The 26,117-nt window shown below is 46.4% G+C and overlaps 2 protein-coding genes across 2 annotated transcripts; one reads left to right on the top strand and one right to left on the bottom strand.

Moving 5' to 3' along the window:
- The first annotated feature begins 2,749 nt into the window (after window positions 1–2,749).
- LOC148093622 (zinc finger protein 705A-like) lies at window positions 2,750–7,480 on the top strand. Its single transcript, XM_087814062.1, is given in 7 exon segments — window positions 2,750–2,761; window positions 4,290–4,416; window positions 5,421–5,516; window positions 6,047–6,129; window positions 6,604–7,093; window positions 7,346–7,440; window positions 7,442–7,480. Coding segments are annotated over 7 exon segments (942 nt in total).
- Window positions 7,481–21,744: 14,264 nt separating this feature from the next.
- Window positions 21,745–24,161, bottom strand: LOC107541952 (beta-defensin 107A-like). Its single transcript, XM_016219138.2, has 2 exons — window positions 24,092–24,161; window positions 21,745–21,887 (listed from the first exon to the last, which is right to left on the bottom strand). The coding sequence occupies exons 1-2, from the start codon at window positions 24,159–24,161 to the stop codon at window positions 21,745–21,747; spliced, it is 213 nt and encodes a 70-aa protein (XP_016074624.1).
- Between the last annotated feature and the right edge of the window lie 1,956 nt (window positions 24,162–26,117).

Below are 26,117 nucleotides of genomic sequence, written 5' to 3'. Positions count from 1 at the left end.
GAGTGTCCTACAGAAAACCCCAGCCCACGTCCATGGAAGCCCCCTGTGCCTGGTGCCCAGCCCAAGTTCCAAGACAGGGAATGTTTCCCGGACGTAGAACGCACTCGGGAAGGCCTACAGGGGAATGAAGGGATTGACGGGTCTAACAGCCCTTCACAAGGTCCTCGCTTCAACTCTGCACGAAAATCCCATCAAATTGAACAAGGTATTGCCCTCAGGGTATGTCCCCAGAATGTAGCCGTGATTAGATTTACCAGATGTCTTCCCAGGATAAAAGGGACTCAGACTCAGGACCAAAGCATTTGCTCCTAGAAGAAGCCACTAAGCAGTTTGGGACGTTGGGAGAAGGAGTTGCTGCCTGGGGAAGAGGAATTTGCCTCGACATCCATTTGGCTTCATCATCTCCTCCAGTTTCTGGTCCGGTGAGTTCTCCAAACACTAAGATGTGAGCTGGCTTCGTTCCCTTAAAATTAAATAAGTCATATCAAAGCTGCTTCTCATGATCTTCAAATGTTATTGTGTCAATGTTCATTCCACCACCACCCCTCGTTTCCAGTGGTTGACTATTTGTGTTTCTTTTCCATTTTTGTCTTGAATCTATTTGCAGTTTTAACTGCTTACCGCAAGATCCTGGATCTGTGTTGTCCAACACAGTAACTGCCAGGTCCATGGGACTGTGAGATTTAAATTAATGAAATGAAACAGTAAACTTCAGAACCTCAATGGTGTGGGCCAAATGCCCAGGGCTCTGTAATCACGGGAGTTTGGCAGTGACGGGATTGTCCCATATGGAGAGAGCATTCCCTTCACCTCGGAAAGTGCCATTGACACTTTGATCTGTGTCTTATGCTTTTATTTTCTTGTGGTTGTAGATGCTTCATTTTCCGCTTCTCTGAATTAATTTCTTTTCATGAGTTTCATCAAGTGACATCTTTCACTTTATTTCTCAAATGCTTTGAGATAGGTGCTTATGTTTGTTTTAATCATTTAAAAATGAACATATATATAAGGCAAATAATTTTCTGTGAATATTGTTAGCTTTGTTCCATTTCTATTTATGTAGAAGATAACTGTATTTAAACGCTATTTCTCATAATGTACTTAAAATTTTTGTGCCAACATTATTTAAGAGAAAAATTTTGCCCATTAATTTTTAGTTGACAGATTATGCCTTTTATGGTTGTCATTATTTTCTGGTTTTAGTTCATGGTTTATAAGCTGGTATCTTTCCTCCATCCTGACGCAGAAACCATTTGAATGAAGGACCGATGGTGCACTTTAAAAACAGATCTTCTGTTTGAGGTTATGGTGCTTTCATATACAAAATTCTAGAATAATTGTAAACTTAATTCTAGTTTCTACTTTCTGAATTGCTTTGGTTGTATTGGATGTTCAAAGACATGAAAGGAAGAGATTTGATTTGTAATCCAGGCTGAGATGATACATTTTTTCACTTTTAGCATTAATTTGAAGTATACTGGACCTAGTCAGTCTAGTGTGCCTTTTGAATTGGAGAAAGAGGGTAACCAGTGGGTAAGGATGCAGAAATGTTTCTGGATATTTTGTTGATAAAGTGAGTCACCCCAATGGAATGTGAGCATAGGACACAAAAAAATTGTAAATTGGTAAATAAACTATAATTAGCATGCTTATTGTGGAAACAAAATAAGCCAATATATGTAAATCTGCAAGTACACAGCCACATTTAATCCAAATTTCACTTTTCTCCTCTGGCCTCAGGTAGAAATGGGTGAATTAATTATTCTTTATGATGCGATTTCATTGTTTGTCTGTAAAATACATTTAAATATTATTGATACCTTAGGGGATAAATTATAGTTTATAAATGTTTCCTCTCACACACGTGTATGCATATATTTGTATGTGCATATACATATGTGTGTGTATATATAATAAAAAAAGATGTTGCAGCTAATGACGATGCAGAACTGGATTTGAGGGTTTCAGCTACCGCTTGACAAATGACTAGATGGACCAACTAGATTCCTCAGAAAGCCCAGCCATTGGGTGTTCTCTAGGCACCTTGACCTAGAGTACTGAGGCAGTACATGGTAGTAACTCTATGACTCATGTATGTTCTGCTACTTTCTAATGGCAGAGATTTTAAGGACCTGACTGGTGGGATGGGTGCCATTGATTCCTCCAAATGGGATAATCTGATGAATTGATGAACTCCGTCATAAAACAGGTTCTTAGCTGCTTGGGGAATTGAGAGCAGGAGGGAGGGAGGGTCCAGAGGGCTCCGTGGAGGTTGGAGAGCCCCTGCTGGTGCATAAGGCAGTAATGACACTTAAGAAATTCCACAGTGCTTGCCTGCAGGTGGAAACCTAAATCTACATATTGTGAGTCAGGGATTTATGCTTTGGAATCAGGAAGGGAATTAGATAATTATAGATGCCATAAGCTCGTTAACATAGGAGCTCAATATTTATCATGTTCTTATTCCTAAGATACCAGTTTTTGACCTTTACAGCAACCACAGCTACAGCCCTATCACAACTGACCCTGGAGAGCAGAGGCCTGAGCATGTTATTCTTAGTGTCCAACACTGGTTTGGGTTTGGTAGGCTGGGTGAACACTGGGGCTCCCTGAGAGGTGGGACTGGAAATTGCGCACAAGAGTCGAGTCTCATGATTTCTTTCTCTGTCCCCAGGTTCGCCTGCTTTGTGCTTGGCCTGTCTGTGAGTGAAAACCCAGAGAAAGACAGCTGTCAACCTAGTCATTGACCATGGAGCCACTGGTGAGTAAAGAATATGTCTTCCTACAGAATTACACCCTCAGGACCATTAGATGGCAAGTGTTTCCTATTGGCATCAATGTCCTGAGTGCAACCGGGTGGTATTCAGGCATTTGAGTTCCAGTGAAGCTTGCCCAGAACTTTGGGGTAGTGATCATGGGTCAGAAAGTCTTCAGTAACAAATCTGCTTCCTAAAATTACACAAACTTAAGACACTCTTCACCAAGCTTGCTTATTTACAGAAGAGATAAGAGAAGTTACCTTTCTCATCCAGCCGGTGGCCTCTCTATCCAGTCCTTAACACATCAACTGTGCCTTTGGTTATAATTGGCTTAGGATGGTGATAATTGCGAGTGACGAGTGATAGAAGAGCAGAAAGTGACAGTCCATGGGGTGGCAGCTGAGTGAGAACATGAGCATAATTAATGCAGTATTAGGAGACCTGGAATAAGGGCTGCTCAGCGTGGGGAGGAGCAGGACAGTGGTTCAGTAAGAAGGAGATATTATTTCATTTTTCCCAATTAAAAATCTCTTACAGTTCTTAGAATGCAGTTTCACTTTTGAAAATTTCTAAAAGGTATAACTAAAAGTATAATTCCCTCTCTTGTCCCCAGTCCCACTTTTATCTCTTAGTAAAGGGATGTGTAGGGACTAGGATTTTCTTAATTGTGCCCCACGTGAAGGAGAAGGGCTGTGGCAGGTAGAGTAAGCCCTGGGTCCTGTGTAAATATTTGGAAAACTGGACAGACTGAAACCAATCAAGAGGCTTCCCTTATCTTTTAGCTGGAGCCAAGGTAAAGCTACAGAGAACACAGTGATAACTGCTCTTTCAGGTCCCAGATAAGTCAAGAATGGGAGGCCTCATTCCACAGGACTGTCAGCCAGGACTGTCCTTCAGTGCAGCCTCTCAGAGCCCTGGCTTGTGCTGCTGAACATCTGACCTGTCATTTGTTATGAGCATCTGAGTCCTATAGCAATAAGAGAGACAGCTCCTACTGGAACCAAGTTCTGCTTCGACTTGTTCAGTTCTGAGGAATGCTGGAGATCTTCAAGCTTCTCTGACATTTTAATGATGTGTAGAGCAATGTCGTGTTTAATGCAAGTTCTCTAAACAAGAAACATTTCATACATTAGTACATTGAATCTTTCGACATTCATAACAAGTCATGAAACCTGTTTATAGATGAGGAACCAGCAGTCCCTCTAGGGAGATAATTTCAACCAAAGGTCATGGTGTAAAAGTATAACAACCTCATCATTGTTTGTGTAGTGATGAATCTATAGATTTACTTGAAATTAATGTAAAAGAGATTTTCTTTATGTATGAACTCAGTGTGTATGTTCCTATGGATGTGCCTGAAAGGCAGATATCTGCTCGGCACTGACAGGGACCTGAGTGGAACTCCAAACACAGATTGATCTTTCCATACACCCAGCTCCCCATCCCTCCTCGGTGTTGTCATCTCAACCCTCTTCCTCTGCACACTGGCGGGAAGTGCCCGGTTTAACCGGAATGTCCGTGATGTTTTAGGAATCGGTGACCTTCAAGGATATAGCTATAAACTTCACCCAGGAAGAGTGGGCCCTGCTGGACACACCCCAGAGAAAGCTGTACAGAGATGTGATGCTGGAGAACATGCGTCACCTGGTCTCTGTAGGTGAGTCTTAAAGTGTGTGCGTATGTGTGTGTGTGTATATGTCTGTCTGTCTGTGTGTATGTATTTGTGTATGTATGTGTATATGTATGCATCCATTCATTCTCTCATTGAACAGCTACATAGAACTCCCCACCACTATCCCATTCCAATCCCTGTCTGGATTCTTCCATAACGCTCCTAACTGATTAGAAGGAAGATTTTTTTTTTTACATTTTATTTTCATCTCCACACTAGAATGTCATCTGGACCACAACTACATATAATTTTCCAACTCCGTCTCCAACACCCAGAATATAATGGAGAAATCAATGGAGATTATTAATTTATAAATGATTCCTCAAATAGTTTAAAATACTTTTAGGTTCTAGTGAATTTAGACGCTTCAGAACAGAGTATTGGAAATAAGATAATTTTGATTATTCTGTCTGAAATTATGTTGACTGGATTCTGTTTGAAAATAATATTCGGCCCAGCTGGTGTGACTTAGATGGCTGAGAGTCATCCCACGCACCAGTGTGATACCTGTTCAGGGCACATGCCCAGGTTGCAGGCTCGATTCCCAGTAGAGGGTTTGCAGGAGGCAGCCGAACATTGTTTCTCATTGCTGTTTCTCTCTCTCTCTGTCTCTCTCTCTGTCTCTCTCTCTCTCATTCTTCTTCCTCTCTCTGAAATCAATAAAAACATATTTTGGAATGAAAGAGAAAATAATATTCAACACACTCTGGAGACATTAACCTCTCACATTTTGAGAAAACTGAGTATACTGGATCCTGTCTTTGAATTTATCATGCGCATGAGCATCTAGCCCATGATAAATGCATGCTTTTGCATTTCTTCCTGGTCTGGTGAAGAGCCTTCAGTGTCTTCTCTGTTGAAGGTGTTGTTGCCAAGACTGGCTTTCAATCACCTCTTTGTACCTTCTCAGTAACCTTCCTTAGGCTTGGTGATAGCAATGGTTTCTTAGCAGGGTACTCAAAATCCACATACCTTTCTTCCACAAACAGGGTATCAGATTTGCAAATCAGATGTGACTTCGCACCTGGGCCAAGGAGAAGACTTGTGGAGGGAAGGAGCTGGATTTCTCCAAGGCCAGAGTGCAGGTGAGCAGCAGGGGTGGGTGCTTCAGTGGTGCTTTCTCAGTGACTGAGTACATCCTTAGAATATCAAGTGAAAGTTTGGGTAATTGCATTATACATTCTAAATTTTAAGAAAGGACATTGAGGCAAAATTCTTTATATTGTTATCATTTTTCTGCATGTATCAATCACAAGGCATGTGTCTTTCCTCCAACTTTCTTTTCCTTTATGGAAAAGGGTAACTGTGTACTTCTTGCAACTGGTCTTTCATAGAGTGATTGTCGTCCAGATCGCCCTTTTTAAGGTTTTACCACCATATGCTGATCCAACATCTCTTCACGGCTTTCTGTTTTTTTATATTTCAATCCTGATATTTTTTTCCTAATTGACAATGACCTTTAAAATGTCTCTACTACCTAAAATATTTCCTTTGATACACTTTCTCTAATGAAGTGCCAGGTTTGGAAACATACTTATATTGATCTTAGTGCATTTATACATTTCCGTTCACCCAAATGCCATTGTAACAATTTATACTTTTTAAACCACTTTAGGCATGAGAAATCCCTTTAAAACCAGAAAAATGATATTAATGCAACAGATCAGCAAGAAAGGCATTTCTCCCATCATAACAATGGTAAGTAAGTCTCATAGGTGTGAAATCTCATCATCCAACTTAAATATGTGGCAGTGAGATAAGTAAGACATGAGCACAACTGACTTGGTGGAATTATGTAATTACCTTGGGATTAAGCTATTTCCAAGCAAAAATGGTGGATAGTTTGGAATCAGTGAAGAAACTAACATGAACCAAAGCAATAACCTGAGCACTAACAAAGGACAATGTCATAAAATTTGCTCACTACCTAGTTGCTGAAACATACTAAAGTCTTCCAAATTTATCTAGTAACTCTGGGCTTGGGATACTACAGAATAGAAAATATTTGTGCCTGCTGGGTAGTCGCATAACATGTGTATGCAACAACCACTTGAAATATTTTCACCAGAGACTATTACTGACTGATACTCTAGGACTTATATGTAGTGAAATGAATGTGTGGATGTATGTGGGCAAACCATTAACACTTTTTCATCTCCTTCTGTAAAGCAGAAATCTCGCACTCCAGAGGCTCTCATTGAATGTACTGGTTTGAGTGATGAATTTACTCACAGATCTGCTCCGACTCAACATTCATTAATTGACATAAGAAAGAAAACTTTTGGCAGAAGACATGGTTTAAAGTCACCTCGTGAAGCGCCATGCCTTACAATACTAAATCAAATTCACACTAGAGGTAAATTATGTGAATGTGGCAAAGCTTTCAGTAATTGCTCTAGCCTTAGACGACACAAGATGACTCACACTGGAGAGAAACCATTTAAATGTCACCTATGTGGGGATGGATTTTTGCAAAGCTCTGACCTTAGAAAGCACAAGCGAATGCACACTGGAGAGAAGCCTTATGAATGTGGTCAGTGTGGGAAATCTTTCAGTCAGAGTTCTTACCTTAGACAGCATGAGAGAACTCACACAGGAGAGAAACCATATGAATGTCACCTATGTAAGAAAGCTTTTAATCAAAGATCTTACCTTAGAAAACATGAAAGAATCCATCGGAGGGAGAAATTTTATGAATGTCATCAGTGTGGGAAAGCCTTTAGTCAAAGCTCTGGCCTTAGCCAGCACAAAAGAACCCACACGGGAGAGAAACCTCACATATGTCTTGTGTGTGATAAGGCTTTCTGTCAAAGTTCTGAGCTTACACGTCACAACAGAACACACAGTGGAGAGAAACCATATGAATGCCTTCGGTGTGGGAACGCCTTCAGTCAATATGTTAATCTTAGACGACACCAGAGAACCCACACTGGAGAGCAGCCATATGCATGTCGTCTGTGTGGAAAATCCTTCAGTCATTGTTCCTCCCTTAAGCGACATGAGGGAACCCAACACAGGAGAGAAAATCATGAGAGCCTTCAATAGGTAGTGTGACCTGACATGATATGTAATAAATGTGGAAGAAACAAAATCAAAGCTTTAGCATTTAAACACCAGCAGACTCACACATTAGTGAAACACTCAGTAAGCAATGTGGAAAAGCTATTTATCATCATACTCCTTAAACCAGGGAAGCCTTTAATATGTGAGTGGATCCATATGTATGGTATCTATGTGCCAAAGCCTTTAGTCATTAGCCTGATCTCAGGTAATATGACAGAACTCACACTGTAAACATACTAATATAGATGTCTTTGGCAACAGCTCTAAACTTGGAAGACACTTGAGAAATTGTTCAGAGGGTAACCCCTAATGCTTCATTTATAATTATTGGTAAAATGAACAAACTTCACATGGGGAGAAACCCTAAGACTGTGATCACCATTAACAAACATTCAGCCAAGTGCCAGGTCTTGTGTGCACATTAAAACTCAATGAAGGAATAAACACTAAAACAGGAAACCAGGACATGAAGCCTCTTGAGGAATACCAAATACTTCTCTACACATTATTCACCCTGGTTATGTTACTCGGCGTAAAATCACAAGAAATCTTTTCTACATTAAGCAACACTTGTGGTAAATATGAGGATTCATACTGTACCAAACACTCTCTGTGTCAGGAAGGCAAGTCCTTATGTGATCACTTATTTCTTAGTCAATCTTAAGATTCCGACTCCAAGGAGATGGCAATCCTAAAATCAAAGCAGAGGAAAGCTTAGGTAGATTTCATATCAGAAAATATGACTGGGCCTGTGGGTGTGTGTGTGTGTGGGTGTGTGTATGTGTGTGAAAACTTCTAAAAGAATCCTTTATCACACAATTCAGCAAATAATTGAAACTTTGAGGAAATAAAACTTGTTTATAAAAATTGTGGCATAAAAAGTTGGAGATAAAATGATCTGGAAATATTGAATGTATAATTTTGTAAGAAATTCAACCTTAAATATAACAATACTTGCAGATACTTGAACAATAAACTCTATTCCCAAAGCAGCTAAATGTTGGTGTTCTAGTTTTCTTTATGTTGTTTTAAACACATTCAGGTCTGTGCCCCTCTGCATAGAGGAGAGATCCAGTCCTCAGGGTCACACAACCCTTTCCCCAAAAGCTCCTTCTACATGCCTCAGTTCCCTCTCTCCATTTTCTGTCCAACACCATCTGCCTCCCTTCCAGTCTGGTGATGACACAAACATGCCCCACCTGCAAGGTGTCTCTGAGTTGCATGACCTTGCTCAGGCAAGGTCATGGGGGCCTATCAAAGACATCTCACTTAAAATTGGGCTTGGCCGCTGTGGCCTATGTCTCTGCTGCTGGAAGCAACATGGAGGACAGGAGACGGTTCTGAATATGTGACCAGCAGAAAACTCTGTTATGTGTTCTAAACTTCTGAATTGAGCTATAGGTGATGGGGAATGAAGGGGCAGTGAATTCCATAACCACATTCTATATCTTAGTTAAATAAGTCCTGATTTTTCATCCACCACTCTCCCCAGATTACACCACAGCTCTTAATCTCCCCCACCTTCCAGCAGCTGGCCAGAAACTAAAGCGGCAATAAGATAAAATCTCTAATCCCATTAGCCGCTACTTAAGATGTTTGATATTTTTAAATTTATCTTTGTTGTTGAAAGTATTACAGTTGTCCCATTTCCCCCTCCCACCATTGACTCTATCCACATAGCTCCCACCCTCTCACCAGAACACAGACAATAATGAGGTGAAGCTGTTTTTCAAATAATTAACTCACTTTGCTTTCTCCCAACAAAAGGAAGGTTCTCACAAAGGGGACTTTACCACTTTGTTCCCAGGATGAAAGTGTGGTCCTGCAACAATCACCCTTACTGAACCTAAACATCAAGGAGAAATGCTCCCTGGAATTCCACTGGGCTGAAATCTTGAATCTAAATGACAACAGCTGTGATGCAAAATAGCATCCTAAACATAATTTATAAGTAATCCAACAAAACTTTATTAATTTCTTCTTTGCTTCATTTGACATATTTCCAAAATGAGAGAATCTATTTTGCAGCTTAACTGAGATGAGAACTGACAAATTTAATTGTATATACTTAACATTGACAATGTGGTGATTTTTCTCTGCATGTCCATTGGGAATGGATCCCAACTGCCATCAAAGCCACACACCATCACTTCATATCACCTGACACACCTTAGTGTATGTGCGTGGCATGACACCCAAAAGTCTATTCTGAAGTAATTTTAAGTGTAAGATTAGGAAATCTATTACAGCAATTTATAATGATAGGAATTTATAGTGGAAAAATGATGAAATGATGCTACCACATTTTATAAATGATGAGATTAGCCATGACTACTAAGAAAAGACTAGAAATACAGACACCAAATCTCTGCACAGTTCCATACCAAACCCAATACTTTCAGTCAAACTTCCCTGCTGTAGAGGCAGATAACCAGACAAGGAGCCCCTGCTTGCTTCTCACAGCCCAGGGCCCTGACTCCCGAGCAAAGATGGCAGTGAGCCCTATAAGAAACACACCCGACATGTTTACATTGGTTGAGATATGTGTCTATATACCACATCCTACCAACATGTCATATACACAAGAACACTAAAAATTAACTGTTACTTAAAAAACAACAACACACACACACAAAACCTGGGTCAATGGCCAAATCACCAAAATATATTGCATTCCTATATAATTTCAAACGATTAAAATAACATTACACGGTGGGGTGATAAGTGAAAAGTGAGGCTGAATAGAGCCGATAACATTACACAATGACTGATGTTGTCTACAATTAGTATGGTGACCACATTGTAAGGTTTAAAAATATCCAATCACTATAGTAAAGAGGCGAGGAAACTAAATAACAAACATAAAATTGTATACCAATGTACTCAACCAATATATAAGATAATTTAGAAAAAAGATTACTGAAAATATCAACCACAAGCAAAGAAAAAATCTTCAATTAGGAAAGAGTTTGTAGAGTGTTTTGGAAAAAGGGTAAAACACCCTTAACAGAAATATGTGACATTAAATGAGTGGCAGTTAAAATATTCAGAGCTGGGAAAATGTTCACAAGAAAACACTTTTGATAACACTCAAAGTTCCAACAGATTCCATTTGAGGAGATGGGGAGAAAATTGAACAATTAATAATTAAAAGAATTAGAGCAACGTGATGTACGAACCTTTGTGTGATTCACATATTAAAAGGAACTTATTTTTGAGACAGGACCCAGTTAACTCTGGATTAACTGGGAGCAGGATTCTGAGAGTGGATGGTCCTACCCTGTCCAGGTGGAGTGTGGGCCAAGGTGAGCTAAGGTCAGAGGCAGGACCAGCGAGGACACTGAGCCTCTGGAGGGCAGGTTGGCCAGGCTGAGCCCCTGAGTGGAGGGACCCAGAGGGTGGGGCTAGGGTTCCAGGTCTCAGCCTGGGCTCACCCTGGGGCTGGATTAATCAATCACAGATGAAAGAGAAATGAGAAGGTCACTGAGAGTTCAAATATATGCAAATTATAAAATGGGAAACTACCCAGAAGCCCACGGGATGACACTGGAGAGACCCCACCTGTGCTGGCGCCAGTGGGGGTGGTTTCTGTGGAGTTGCTTAGAGGGCGTCACCATTGGGAATAAAGTAGAAAATGCCCGAATAGGTGACTCCAATTTCCCTTCCTCAGTGTCTCTTAATAAAACCAAGACTGTGCCTCAAACTATCCATGGCCAGGTGCCAGTGGAAGAGAAATGGCAGAAAAAATCAAGCATCAACCCACAGGAGGCTGAACAAACAAGCCCCAGTTCATCTCCATCCCCCTCAGGGAAAGACTGTCACCTGGGGACACGGAGCCCCATGTGTCCACATGGGAAGACTCAGGGACAAGGACCTGAGTCACAAAGCAAAGTGCAAAATAAGCCAGTCCCAAAAGGACAAAACTGGGGGCTCCTTTCCTGTGAATTTTTAGTGTCCGCTTCCCAGAGACAGAGGGGACAGTGGAGGCAGCCGGTCTGCAGAGCAGAGGAAGACAAGGTCATTTTCTTTCCCTGTTTTTTTAACAAATTCCAATGTCCCTGGGTTTCAATTCCCTTCAGTTTCATTCTCTTTCTCTCTTCTTTTTTCTTTTATTTCTAAAAAAAAAATTTTATTTAAATTATATTTTTTTCAGAGAGAGAGAGGGAGAGAGAGAGAAACATTAATGTGGGAGAAACACCAAACAGCTGCCTCCTACACACCCGTTTGGGAATCTAGCCTGAAGCCAAGGCGGGTCCCCTGGGGAGGAATAGAACCCGCCACCGCCCACTACCTGGGACCACACCCAACAACTGAGTCACACCTGCCGAGGCAGGAACAGGTAGTTTTCCTAGAAACTGAGTGGCAGGCGGACACCTGAGAAGCTCAGGAGGTGGCCAGCGGCGATGGCTGAACTCACAGGGACGGGCTAATGCCGAGGAACTCGGCACTGGGTGTGCTTCTAGACATACACATATGTTTAATTTTTATTGTTGACAATTTGTCTCCTATTACCCCCTCCCCACTTCCCACTTCGCCACACTGATGTCCCTGTCCCTGAGCTATACATATATGCATATAAATTCCCGGTTAATCTCTTATGAGCATATCAGTTCTGAAATTAATCTCTTATAGGCATCTTACCTCCTTAAGCAAGCAGAGGGCAGAGGGGTGAGCAGGCTTTTTCCACAAGTGTCCGTTTTTCTTACTCAAAATATATCCTCAAGCTGTAAGAAAATGGGTCCCTATAAAGGGTAAAAAAGCCTGAAAATGATAAAGGACCGAGGATTACGCATCCTGTCCACCCTGCTGTCCTCCAATGGGATTATGCTAATTGTGGTCACTCCCAGGCCCCACCTGACCTGAGCGCAGCTTATAAGTCTCCGGGGACAGGAAACCCTCCCAGTGACCCTTCCTCCGGCGCCCTGGAGGCCGCATCCAGCGCAGTGGAGCTGGTCCAGCGCCGACCGTCCTGAGGTTCCTCTGAGTTCGGGTAGGTTTCCTCTGAACTGGGCCCTTGGGTTGTCTCTGAGACCCGGGCACTGGGAGAACTCGGGAGTGATGTGGCTCTAGGCACAGGGGTCAGGATTCGTTCATGTTCATAGAAACTCAGAGAGAGACAGATAAACTGCGTCTTAAAGATGCTAATTGTTACCCCAAGAGCACATTTCAAGGGAAACATTCACCATTTCATTTGTGGGACTCGGAGGGTGAGCAGTTGTGGAAACTGGGTAGACTGGGCTATGGGCACTGAGAGCTAAATAATTCATTTGTTCAGACTTAGTTTCAACTAACTCACTTTCAGTTTATTAGAACAAAGTTAACACTAAGAAACTGAGGATAGAATTATTTTAAAAAAACAAACCAACTCCTGATCCTCAGCTGTGAGGCTTCCAGTCTAGTAAAGGAGAAAACACTTATTCTAGTGAATTTGTATTTGAAAGCTGCCCCCTCTCCTGTCCAGGGGAGCCTCACGTTTCCCAGAGGGGAGCAGACTTTCTTTGACGTTTCTCGCATGGGGGCCTCAGGACACTGGCGGCATCGATGACGGTGGAAACCTGGGGAAACAGAGTCTCTCTCTGTCCTGCTGGGGCACCTGCTCTAGACCCAGACAAAGTCCCATAGTTTAAACCTCCCATTCATGGGAGCACAGCCACACTCACCGGTGGGCCTCAGCGGGCTGGTCTGAGCCCTGTCCTGTCCTGGGGCGACAATCAGGAGAGGAAGGTCCAGGGGCCGGGAAGGAGGGAGCACAGGGAGGCAGGTGTTTTTCTAGAGTGGTCATGAGGTCCCTTCACCCCACTTGGAGCAGAGGGTGGGCGAGGAGCTATTTTCAGTGAGTGATTTTGAAAAAGCTTCCCTTTCCTTTTTTTCAGGTTTTCCCCAAATTCATAGCTGAGACAGACGGACGTGAAGCTCCAAGGGGGTGTGCAGATGGCAGGTCGTTACTCACAGAGTGTGTCCTGCAGACGCCTGACGGCCCAGAAGGGGAAAAAGCAACAGAGGGCCCCAGGAGCACACAGGGCTCCCCCACCGCAGGAAGAGGACCCCATGGTGAGTGGGGCTGGGCTCTGCGGGGAGCCTGGGGTTGGCGTAGATGAGAGAGACAGGGTTTGGACACGGCAAGTTCTGTGCCCACAACTGAGGCGGGCGTCCTTTCCCGTGTAAGGGTCGCCTGCCTTGGGACAACCTAACCAGGCAGCCTGGTCCCTTTGGACTCAGAGCAACAACCTCACTTCCTAGACAGTGTTCTTTCTGTGCAGCCTAATTTGCGCCCAGTTCTTTCCATTGGGGCCTGTGTGTTCACGCTCAGACCTCCAATCCTTCCTCCTCCCTCACTAAGGTGGCCTGTGGGATGCACCATAATAGCCTCAGTAACTGGCACCTGGTGAGCCCTGGTTCTGTCCCATGTCACCCATATCCCTCCTCCCTAAACCTGTGCTCAGAGTCCCCTTTGCAATCTGCCTGTGTTTTGTGCTGACTCCTGACCTCTTCTCTCCCCACAGGTGAAGTGCAAGGACTGCGGGGCCTTTGGGCACAGGGCGAGCAGTGTCAGGTGCCCCATGAAGCGTTGGAATGGGGCCCTAGCCCCCCAGGCCCTGGGCTCCTGTAGGATGAAGGAGAATGTGAGACCGTGGACACCCAGGCACCTGAGGGCCCCGGGGCCCGTGACCAGGCCTGAGGCAGAGCAGGCGCAGAGAGCAAGGTGAGTCCCGAGGGAGGGTGGAGCCAAACCCTGGGGAACCTACGGAGCCCGCGCCCCCCTTTCCCATACTGTCTGCATGGCCATCTCCAGGCCAGACAGGGACATGGGGGGAGAGAAAATCCCCGTGTCCTCAGGGTCCACACCCAGAGTCTCACTCCCTTCAGGGGAATCACTGAGGGTTTGGGCCTGAGTGGGGGTGTAGGGGGAAGAGGCGGGGAGCAGAAAACACCAGGTGTCTCTGAGAATGACAGGCAGAGAGGCCATGGAGGGAAGGGAACGTCCCTCCTGGGAAAACCTGGAGGGCCCCCTGGGGGGAAGGGAAGGGTCAGAGCAGGGAAAGGCCAGTCTGGCTAAGGCAAGGGCCTCATGCCCTGGATCACACGGAAACAGGGGAAGGGTCTGGGCCAGGGAAAGGTTTGTCTGCACTGGGACAGGACACGGAGGGACTCACTTCTCCTGTTCTGTCCTGCAGACCTGAAGAACAGAGACAGGCCCTGCTCCAGAGGTTTCCCAGGAGACCCGCCGGGAGGCCCCAGCCAAGCTGGAAGGAACAGACAGAGTCCTGTGACTACGTGAGGGTGAGTGTCCCCAGTCTTTCTCTATTTCTTGGGGCTCATCCCGACTTCCCACCTTCTCTTTCTGGGGGAGGGCATTGAGAATCTCCTATTTGGCTCTCGTGGTTTCTGCAGTGTAGTGTCCCAATGTCATTTTTCTTGGTGCCCTTGATTTGCCCTATTGTCACCTGTGCCAACCATACGGGGTGAGGCAAAAGTGGGTTTGCAGTTATGTGTTTGGAAAATACTGAGATAGTAAATGTATAATCAAAACAACAAACTCTGGGTGTCCCACACCCACAACTGTAAACCTCCTTCTGCCCACCCTGTTGGCTGGTGGCGGGAGTGGGCGTGGTCTCATTAGATGCTTCTGGAAGCCAGGATCCCTCAAGGGAAACTGGCCTGGGGAAGTCAGGAGTTCTGATCCCAAAGTGCCCGTCCAAAGTCATTAGTAGTCAAACTGCCTTCCCAGCGCTATGGTGACCATTCCCTAGAGGAGGGTGGGAAAGGGCTTGTTCCCAGGTCACTAACAGGACACAGTTGTAAGAACGTTTGTGTTTTTGCATCTAGTGTCCAAAAGGCTTCACGGGCACCTGGTAGCTTCTTTCAGACTGAGCAGCACTGAGCTCAAGGGCCCCATCATCTGTACATTCATTGCTGGTATAGCATTTACTGTCCAAATCTAGATTTAAGACTTTATTATGCTTTCTTTAGTTTTATTTTGTACTTGATGTGAGGAAATGCTAATGTGTAGCCTCTGTGTTGTGTCCCCTACAGCGTCCACAGAGGCCGATGCCTGTCCACACGACCCAGAGGAAAAGTGTCCCAGGCCCCGTTCGGAATTCACACAGCACCCGACCTCCCGCTGCACAGGGCGTGGGCCAGGGCTCCAACCTCAGCGTCAAGGCGCCTGCCAAGAGAGCCGTCCAGACCTCCACCCAGGCCTGCCAGAACCCCCAAAAGAGACCCAGACTTGACCCCTGCCTGCCCTCCCAGGAGAGCCCGCAGGGACCTGACCTGCAGCCTGCCAGAGCGCTGCTCCAGGCTGCCCAGGCCTGCCCTGGGCCCCAGCTCCCAGCAGTCCCCCAGGGGCCAGGCCAGCCCCTCAGAATGGTCTTCACGAGGTTGGTCAGAGGCCAGTGGAGCTCCAGGCTCCTGACAGCCGCCTCCCTCCCTCCTGCTGAGGAGCCCACCCCTCCTGCTCAGAGCCCCCCCACCTCGGGTAAGGCAGGGGGAGTCCGTGTCCGTGTCCCTCTGAGTGTCCTCTATGAGGACCTTCAGGTTTCCCATTCCTCTGAAGAGAGTGACGGCCAGTGAGACAGTCCCCATCTGTGAAAGCTGTTTCTGTAGCCTCAGGGGAAGGTGGGGATAGTGGATCGTGGGAGGGGAGTAGCCAGGAGCAGCTGTTTCTGGTGAATAGAGCCCCCCCCCATGTGTTGAGTGGGAATAGGGTGGGGACTCAGATCATGCTGGGGACACACACCCCCAGTTACTGCACTTTTTATTTACATAGGTGAAGTGATATTTCAAATGGTACTTTCTTAATAAACTGAAGTTGATGCCTATAGAAATGGAATGCGAAGTGAATTTTATTAAAATGTAGACCCATCGTATAGGAAAATAAGTCAAGGTGCAATAGTTCTTCTAAAGTCTAATGTAAATAGGAAGCTATGGACTGATGTGTATCAGGCGGGCACCTGCCTGCTTTGGGGAACCTGGGGAGGGCCCACCTGTGATGTGCATTTTGTGAGGAGAGCCGGTCCTGAGATGGGAATCAGGACGGGGTCTCCCATGACTCTGCCTTTTGTTATGAGATGTTATATTAAAGTCTTGTTTTACATTCGCTTTTGATATTAATAAAATTCTGCCTACTAGCATTGCATACTTGGATTTCATTTTTGAGTGTTGTGATTTGCAAAGGTTGCCAACAACTTTTAAGAGCAACTTCGCAATTTCCAGGAAATTTTGACAACCGCGGAAATGTTCTCTATGCCTGTGAGCCTGTTTCTGTTCTGCCTGTGCCTTGACCCTGATTTTTAGATTCCATTGTTGATAGGCACCTGTTTATTGCCATTTTATTGTTCATATTTTTATCTTTTTTTCTTCTTCTTAAAGAAAACCCTTTAACTTTTCATGTAAAACTGGTTTGGTGGTGATCAGTTCCTTCAGCTTTTTCTTGTCTGGGACGCTCTCTAGCTGAACAGATGGGAGGGGCGATGGGGGGATGGGGGGATGGGTGGGAGGGTGAAGGGATTTAGAAGCACAAAGGACTAGTTAAGGTGTAGTCCTGGGGGAGTAGAGTACAGCAGCCGGGATAGAGTCAATAATGCTCTAAAAGCTGTGGTGTCAGATGGGCATGAAATTTTTCAGGGTGATCACTTAAGTTTTATGTCTAATTACTGGGGCGCACACCTGAAACTAATAGAATATTTTATGTCAACTGTAATTGAAAAATAAATGATTTTTTAAAAAAGAGAAAGAGTGGGAGACTTGAGACACAGAGACACACAGAAGTTGGCCTTTGATGCCTCAGGAAGAGACTGGAGCTGCTGTTCGAAGGAAGGGCCAGGAGCTCCCAGTGGCTGGAGGAGGCGAGGATTCTCCCCAGAGCCTCCGGCGGAATGTGGCCCTGCTGCCACCTTGCTTTTGGACTCCTGGCGTCTGGACTGCAAGGGAATAAATGTCTCTTCTTTTAAGCCACCTTGTCTGTGGTCATTTGATATGGCAACCTTATGAAATTAATAAGATGTCATAGTTAAGATGTCCTGTATGACATCTATTTTCCAAAATGATTTATTCAAATAGAATCAGTTTTATTGTTGATTTAATCAGTATCTTAAGTAAGAAGGAAATAATATATAGGGTGTCCCCCCATAATGTATGCATACACTTTGAATAATTATAAAGGCAATGTTTATTAAAATACATTTCATTTTCAGAATTGAGCTATCAGCTGTGAAACTGTGTTTACATTTTTTGAGGACAGCTTGTATATATAAGCTTCATAAAGGAAATAGCCACAGTCCCATAAACATAGGTCATTCTGTAGAAATTTTGGTATCCAGCATTTTGCTCCTGTATTTACATCTGCAGTAACACGCACACACTATTTGATTTGAAGTATATGACAGCATTGAGCCCCCAGCGTTATTGCAGGCGGTGCCTCCTGGTGGACCTTCTGTTCTGTGTCCTACCCAGTCCTGTGGAAGTCCAGACACCTGGGTCTGCGTCATAGAGGCGGCTGCAGGAGGGAGTCTTGCATGGTGCTCCTAGACCAGCAGAGGGTGTCTTTTCATCGGCTTCTGGAGGACTTGCAACATTCAGCAGTTGCCTCACCAAGCTGGCAGGTCTCCATCTCTGTGCCTGCGGTGGAGCACTTCTTGGGTGGATAAGGGAATATTTAGAGAGGCTCAAGTGGGACTAGGGCAACCGTGTTATGCCTTTCAGTTTGGCAATGATGGATCCTGGGCTTTGGGCTATGGTAGAAAATTTGGAGATTGTTCAGGTGGCTGGTAACACGTTTTCCAGCCTTGGGAACTCATGCGCACATCCCAGGAGGGTGGCCTAAGGAATAGGAACGGGGGTAGAAGGACCCTGGTCTGTGGTCTGCCAACCACATGACACCCATCAAATTTCAAAGTTTGGCCAGCAAGCTGTCAGGCCTGGGTGCCCTGCAAAGGAGGCAGGAACAGATTCACACCCATGTTCAGCAGCCATGCCTGAGGCTCACATTCAGCCTTCAGCATTTTCTCAGCAGACATCATCCAATTACTTTCAGCCATCTCTTCCATCAGATCCCTGGGGGCCAGATAGCTTCATTTGCATATCAAGGCTTAAGGGTGTTGGAGCGTGAAATCCTCTCAGTCTGCCAGACATGCCCCAGGGGCCTTTTTGGAGAACCTAGACAATTCTAGGCCGCTGGTGTTGGCTGACGGTTGCCATTCTGTCTTCCTGTGCAGCAACAGCCCTTCCTGGAATAAGGAGGGGACTCTTAACATTGCCAGGGACTCGGGCTTAGCGAAGTCAGTGTTTACCCAACCTAGTATGTGGTTCTCACAACCAGAGAGACCATTCAGGGGGCTGGTGACTGCCGTTCATGTGCCTGACTTTGCGCTGGGGTCCCTTCTTAGTGTGTAGGTCCTGGGGCTTGTGTCTTGTGTGTAGGATTCTCTCAGGCTCTCAGACTCTCTAAACTTACCAAGGCTGGTATAAACTTGTTCTGTTACCCGACACTTGGTTCAAAAGTGAATGAAATGGCAAAGAGGGCTGACGACAGTTCTCATGGGCAATGGTGTCCACAGCGACAGGCAGAAGACGGCTTTGCTTCAGTGGGCAGCTCACTGGGTTCCGGTGGCGTCTTTGTTTGGATAATGAGGACATTGTGATACCTCGTTAAGGATATCCAGGGACAGAGGAGTCCCACATGAGCAGAAGGGCCTTCAAGGGAGGGCAGAGAGTCCCTGTTATTTTGGATGCTAAGTTCTCCAGAATCATAAAAAGAGCAGCTCTGAATTAAAACAATTGAGAAATGGGAACATAAGCTATGGATATATGGGCAATAAAATGGAAATTTATCAACAACAGCCCTTCAGTTTCAGTTAAAGTGATTTAGTCAGGGTTGATAAAGCAGTTGGCTTAAACAAAGACAGGACATTTTGTCTGTGACCTCTCTGCAGATTCCAATAACTGCAGTCAAAACCCATCACCCCCACGCCTGTTCTGAGTGCCACAGCTCTCCCACCAGGCTGTAAAACTTGCCGCACTGTATGTTAAGTTTGCAGACTCATATTTTTCTTCCCCACTAAAGGCTGAGCTTCTTATCTTTGAATTGAGCAAGAAGGTGAGCTCTTTTGTTCATCTCCTCTCAACCTGTCTTCAAAGGGACAAGTGCAACACAGTGAAGTACCCCTGGCCCCAGGAGGCAGAAGTGCCCGTTAAGAGATACGAATCCCCACCTCTGCTCCTGGCTGGAGGGGTGGGTCACCTTTGACTCTCAGATGCTCCTCTGCTCAGGGGTCGAGAATCTCAAACATCCCTGCATACGTCATTTCAAAAACCCAGATTCTGAGTTTAATAGTTTCCAACATGAAAGTGTTAGGTGCTTAGAGCACTGATCTGTAGAAATACTCCACGTGAGTACAATCAATGTAGTTCTGGAAACATTGGCTTAGGACATCTCCAAGGCTACGTCCAGCTCTGGTATCTTAGTGTTCTAAGTATTCCGAGTATGAATCATGTACATAGTTTCTGTGGCTGATAATCGACATGGCGCGTGTGTGTGTGTGTTCATGCACGCACACAAGTGAATCATGAGAAGGTGAACTGTTCCTTATTCCCTGTAATGCCCAGTCCCCAGATTACAAGTATTCTTACAGTGGGGACAGTGGCAATGGGGATCAGCCAGCTAACCGAGCAGGCAGTGGGGGCTGGAGATGAGGAGCTGGAACACAGTCAGTGAGGGCAGAGAGGGGAGGGAAAATCGCAACACAGTTTGCAAACACCGATGAGCGACTTATTTAATGGGTGAGCTGTGTGATTTATGAGGGAGCGGGAGCCTTCCTAAGCCATTTTTAACCCGAGCGCCTGAGTCAACGACAACAGTAATTACTGGGACCTGGACTGTTCCACGAAGGCCAGTTCGAGGAGCGTGATGAGTGGCGATGAAGGGGAGTAGCTTTTGAAGCGCCGTTTGAAATCCACGTGGGAAAGGCCCGCTGCCTCGTCAACTCTGGCAGGGGCTCGGCGCTCGAAGTTAGCGTGGAGTTTTCATCAGACCGGCCCCCGGGGCGCACGCAGCCCACACCGCGCATCGGAAACGGGGGCTTTCGCGCGGGAGGCGGTGGCTCTGGCCGGCAGGCTGAAGGGTGCAGAGCCGAGGGGCCACGGGGTCCAGCCCCCCAGGCCGGGCGGCACAGGGGCCAGGCCCCGTCGGGCCTGCTGCTCCAGGGCCGCAGGGGCTGGCACGCGGCTGCAGGCTGCGCCTGTGGGCACGGGGCAGGGGCAGCGGGGCCAGGCTCTGAGCTCCGTGCCCACGGCAGCGATGCCTAGAACCACAAGGAAGGCGCCCCGCAGGCCTGACTCGGTGGCGGGTGGACCCGGGAGCCTGCAGCGCGCGGTTCGAGCCCGCTCAGGGCGCAGGCCCGTTCCGGCGCCGCCCCCAGTAGGGGGCGTGCGGGAGGCCGCCGGTCCAGGACGCCCTCTCGCCGGGGGGTTTCTCTCCCTCTCCCCCTCTCCCTCCCTCTCTCTGAAATTAAAAAATAATAATAAAAGCCCAAGGCCAGCGAGGTGGCGGCGCCCTGCAGCCAGCGTTCGGCCTTCAGAGGGGGACGCGTGGACCAGGGGGCGGGATGGGCAGCCCCGGGCGCAGCGAGGCAGCCGGTCCTCTGCCAGGGAGCAGCGCGCACCGCGGGCGAGCCCTCGGGGACCCTCGGGGGCGGCGGAGAACCTTAAGGAGCCACAGCCTGGAGCCAACCCCACCCCGCTGCCCCGGGCTCACCGCCCACCGGAACCGGAAGTGGGAACAGCCGCCGGGGTTCCTGCGCGTGCCTGGCAGGAAGTGAAAGCAGCTGCCCGGGCTCCTGCGCATGCCCGACAGGAAGTGAAAGCAGCTGCCGGTGCTCCTGCGCATGCCTGGCAGGAAGTGGCCGCCCCTGCCCGCGCTCCTGCGCACGCCTGGCTGGAAAGGCACTACGGCGTCACCGTCCAGTGCTCCCAACCTACCTGTTTAGTCTCTTAATTCGCTACCTTTAGCAATCGATCAAATAACTAATCGGCCCTGTACCAGGAACCTGGGTGCACAGGTGACCAAGACGCAGCCCGCGCCTCCCCCCGAGGCTCACGGCCTGGAAATGGCGTTTCCCTGCAGCCTCCGGACCTGGCTGACCGCTTCCGAGAATCCGCAGTTGGAGAAACGATCCCAGACAGGTTGGTGCCCCGGAATCACAGCCGCCAGAGTGTCCCCACGTTCTCATCTCTGTAGCTACGGCTTAGTATTTAATTTCTCTCCCTTTTTTTGCAGCAGAGTGGTGTCATGTCATATCGACAGCCCCCAATCTTTTCTTCGAAGGAAAGGCATTCCGTTTCGCAGCGACCGTCCAGCTTCTGACAGCGAACGAGCCTTTGATTTCCGCCCCTGGCTGAGCGAAGAAAGAAGGTAGCCCTCAGTTACCAGGAATTAGTTACTGGAAGAGAAAATCACAGCACCCGGGCCAAGTTCAGAATTCCCCGTTAGGAATGGCCCTGGGCCAGAGTATTGATCTCCAATAGGCAGGTGTCCCCTGAACAGCTGGGCCTGGGCTCAGATCCCTGTGCATGTCCCGATGTGATTCTTCAGAAAAACAATCAAAAGTGTTCCCTCTGTCGTAATCATGTCTAGGAGATAAGAAATGGAATATCTTCCCGGGAGAGCAGCAGTATACTTTCTAGTTTCAATAAACAGTTATGTCCAACAAATGATTTTTTTTGTCTCCAAATTAATAGTCTGTGAGAGGTAGCAAAAGGTGAAGAGTAGGCTGTTGATATTGTAGGCAGCTAATGATGAACAGTGCACGTGGGCACAGGGCTGTGGAGTTTCCCAGTTTGGGGTCCAAAGATCTAAGGAAGGTGGTCCTAGCCTGCCCAGTAAAGGGGGGCGATGGGATGGTGTCGTCAGCCCAGGCAAGCACAGTCAGAGCGGCATACGCAGTATGTGTTCATTGAGAGCAAAGAGACTGAGCTGAAGAGAATGAGAATATTTCAAGAGATGAATGATTGAAAAAAAAATGGTGATTATGTGTTCTCAGGAGAAATAGTGGGAAAAACTGGGAGTTACCTTCAAGAGGAGTCGTGTTTACTCTTGGGAGGGAAAGGGTGAAGATTATATCATATTACGTATAATCTATATAACATCATATGGGAGTTACTATCATGTTGAAGAGATACTAGGCTTTTCAATGTAGAATTTAGGACTCAGGCCAACGAAAAGAAATTGCAAAGTCCTAGATTTCTACTCAGAAGTAAGGGGAAGTGTTTAAATAGTCCAGACTTGAACCGGGGATATTGTGAGTTGTAGATCACTGAAATGTAACAGGCATCTGGGCAGTTGGCTAACATGAAACATGCACAAAGTATTTAAATATTGAATTGGGTCAGATAATAACATTAATGGCAAGAACAATGGAAACAAGATAATAACACTAGTTAACTCTATCAGAGGAGAATGTGTGCCTGGCACTGTTAAAGCAGTTTATGTAACCACAGAGGTATTTCAGCTGTCCGTGAGCAGTTATTTTTCCTTTGGACTTTTAGTAATAGGACCCCTAGGCTTTGGCTGGACTCCTGGATACTTAGCTAATGATGGCAGGTCCCGGCTCGACTCTCCGCTTCTGTGTGGACCAATTACACAGAGGAGAAAAGATGCGAGCTGCTTCTAGATACACTTTTTCATCATGTTCCTTACTTACCTTTTAGATTCTCCTGAGAGAGCATCTTTAAAACCAGATAAGAGTCACATGTTCAAGATGGCAAAGTTGACCTTCCTCCTTAATGCCAACTTGACTGGATGGACAAGAGCCTCTATCCAGCCTGGTCAGCTTACTTACTTTTATACTTGAGCATGAAAGGGCCTACCGAGGCCCAGCTGCATGATAAACAAGTATAGAAATTCAGGAACCATGCATGGAGAGGCTTCATAAGAGGAATGAAGGACAGTTGAGGAGAGATGGACAGAAAAGGCTCTTGGGGTAGAGTCTAGGCTGTACTGAGCAAGTAGAGACCATTTCAAAGGACTCAAGAACTTAAAAGCAATCTAATCAAGATGTTAGTGGCTTAAGTGATATAAGTTTCCATAGGTGTGTGAGAGCTAGAAAGAAAGTCCAAAATAATCCAAGATTAGTAGATTTGGACAAATTGGCCAGATGTGAAAAAATAGACTGTGAAGAGCCTGTTACCATACTTTTAGTTTCACTGAGTCTACAAAGGCTGTATTTCCCTAAATGAACAAGTGTGTTTGGGATTTGCCCCAGAGACTTTCTCTCATTTCACAGAGATCACTTTGGAGTCCACTGAACCTGGGAGGGAGATGACCGAGGAGGAAACGGCTCTCAATGAAAAGAAGTCTGAATGCTTTATAGAGCTTTTAGGGAAATTCACTATCTACTCTCTGGTTAGAGACAGTCTGGGTATGTGTGGTCCCATTGTGTTGTGTCTGAGCTCAGAGAAGGATGTCCAGTAACTGGTTCATCTTGGGTTCTTTTTAAAATATGGGGTGAGTCATGCACTTTTCTAAAAACCAAGCTGTCTTCTCAAAAGACGTATCCTGATCAGATGGCCATCCTTACATCCATAAGGGTTTCCCTCTTACCTGAGAAAATCTGAGCAAGAAGAATGCAGCCGGCAATAATTAAGAGAGAGATTTTCATGGCACCAGGCATCTGTGGAGAGAGGGTGAAGGAGGTGCTGGAGCTGGAACTCAGCCCTTTTAACAGGGAAGTTGATTAGAACAACTTCTACGGCTCTGAAAGGGCAAGGAGTCAACTTGGGTTTGCAACGTTCATTAAGAACCAACTATTTTCCGTGCCCCATTAAATAAAGTGGGCTGATGGGTCAGATTTGACCGACATTACTTTGATGGGAGAGGAAGGCAGAGAACCCTGTCTTCCTGTCTGGAATGCTTTAGCCCACGTTTCTGACTAGACATCCCCTATTTTTCCATCAAGCCCTATCTCAAGGTCCACCACCTCCGTAGGATCTATAACCACCATTCCTCTTCTTCTTACCTAAGAGTTTACATGCAACGTTCTCTCTTATAAAATTCACTGAGCAGTTTCTATTTGGTGCCTGGAATAATCACTTTTTTAAAAATTGGCCAATGAAGGTAAAGTTGCCTACGTGCACCCTTCTTGGGCTGCAGAGGAAGGAACCCTGCCCCCTCCCTGCAGAGGACAGATATAACCGTGGGGTTGGACAGGTGCCATACGACACACACACTTGAGCAAGAACAAAAAGAGTGTTCTTTGGGCCTGAAACAAAAGATGTTCCCACAAAAGGTGAGAATCCTGGTCCAAGCTGTGTGGGCTCTTGATCTCTTGGTAAGAAGCGTTCCAAGCCCCAAACCTATTCTTATGTAGCTGACTAGAGGTCAAAGACCGTACACTTGAGAAAGCCCTTCCCAAATAAAAGGATATAAAAAGTAAACACCTCTCTGCCTAAACTTTTGCCCTTGAAAAGGCTATCCCAGCCCTCATCAGTGAGGCTCAGTGGCTAGAGAGTCTGCCCCAGCACCGAAGAGTCTCGGGTTCGACTCCCTGTCAAGGGCACATACCTGGGTTGCAGATTTGATCCCCGGCACCCAGGCTTATGCAAGAGGCAACCAACTGATGTGTCTCTCTCACATCAATGTTTCTCTCTCTCTCTCTTCCCTCCCTCCCCCTTCCTTCCACTCTCTCTAAAAAGCAATGGAAAAAATATCCTCCAGTGAGGATTTAAAAACAGAATAAAAAGGAAAGGCTGCAGCACTCAACAAGGCACTTAGGTCGCATTCACCGCCTCCGGTACACCACCCCCGAAGCCCCATCCGTGACCAGGTGGTCTGGCTCCCTCTTGCTGCAGAAGTCCAGCTTCAGGGGCAGCAGGCCCACACTTGGGCCCACCAGGCCCAGGAGGGTCAGCAGGGCCCAGAGCTGCTCACCCTGGCACCCAAGGCTGACCTTGGGCAAGTTACTTAACTTCCCTGTGCCTCATTCCCTCTCTGCACATCCGCCGCCCAGGCTCCATGGTGCCCAGGCCCCATCTTAAGCTTCCCTATATCTCTTTGGGATTGGGAGAGAGCAGGATTTCCTTCAGACTATCCAATCTCTGTCCTGGCTTTTCCAGGGCATGCATCTTCATCCTACCCAAAAATGTTTCCAGGCTTTTTTCCAGGTTTGTCTCCTCCCCTTCATGATCTCCACCTTGGCTTCCCCTGCACATGCACACAGTAAAGGAACTTCCCCCTCACCGTTTCTCCTTCCCCCCATTAATTTGGGGAAACTGACCAGCTGTTCCCTGGGGTTATTGGAAAGCTGATCTTTCTTGCCCACTTGGACATTAAGCCATTTAGCAGAGCAATTCCAGCGATTCCCTGGAGTGTCTGTGACACTAGTTTCCGACTTAATCAGGCTTAGCCAGTTCTCTCCCTTCCCTTTTGTTAATAACTAACTACCCACCTCCTGTAACAAAACCACAATAACAACACCACCTCTATCCTTGGCAAAAGGAAAGTCATACATGGGGGGAGAGGGGGGACATTAGCCACTGGGCATGGGAAAGATCTCGGGAAAGAACTGAAGCAAGCTTCTTGTCAGAAAAAGAGGTGAGCCAGCAGAAAACGGAGTCTCATCCTTAGAAGG

Source organism: Miniopterus natalensis, chromosome 2, assembly GCF_054644295.1.
Source record: "Miniopterus natalensis isolate mMinNat1 chromosome 2, mMinNat1.hap1, whole genome shotgun sequence".
Taxonomy (NCBI): Eukaryota; Metazoa; Chordata; class Mammalia; order Chiroptera; family Miniopteridae; genus Miniopterus; species Miniopterus natalensis.
The sequence above is the reverse complement of the archived record's forward strand: the minus strand, read 5'-3'. Positions and strand labels throughout refer to the sequence as shown.

Bases quoted from the DNA above. Each gene is read 5' to 3' on its own strand.
- LOC107541952 (XM_016219138.2), bottom strand. From the start codon at position 24,161: ATGCCTGGTGCCATGAAAATCTCTCTCTTAATTATTGCCGGCTGCATT. The intron at 21,888-24,091 runs GTAAGAGGGAAA...TTCTTCGCTCAG, and splicing joins TCTTGCTCAGATTTTCTCAG to CCAGGGGCGGAAATCAAAGG.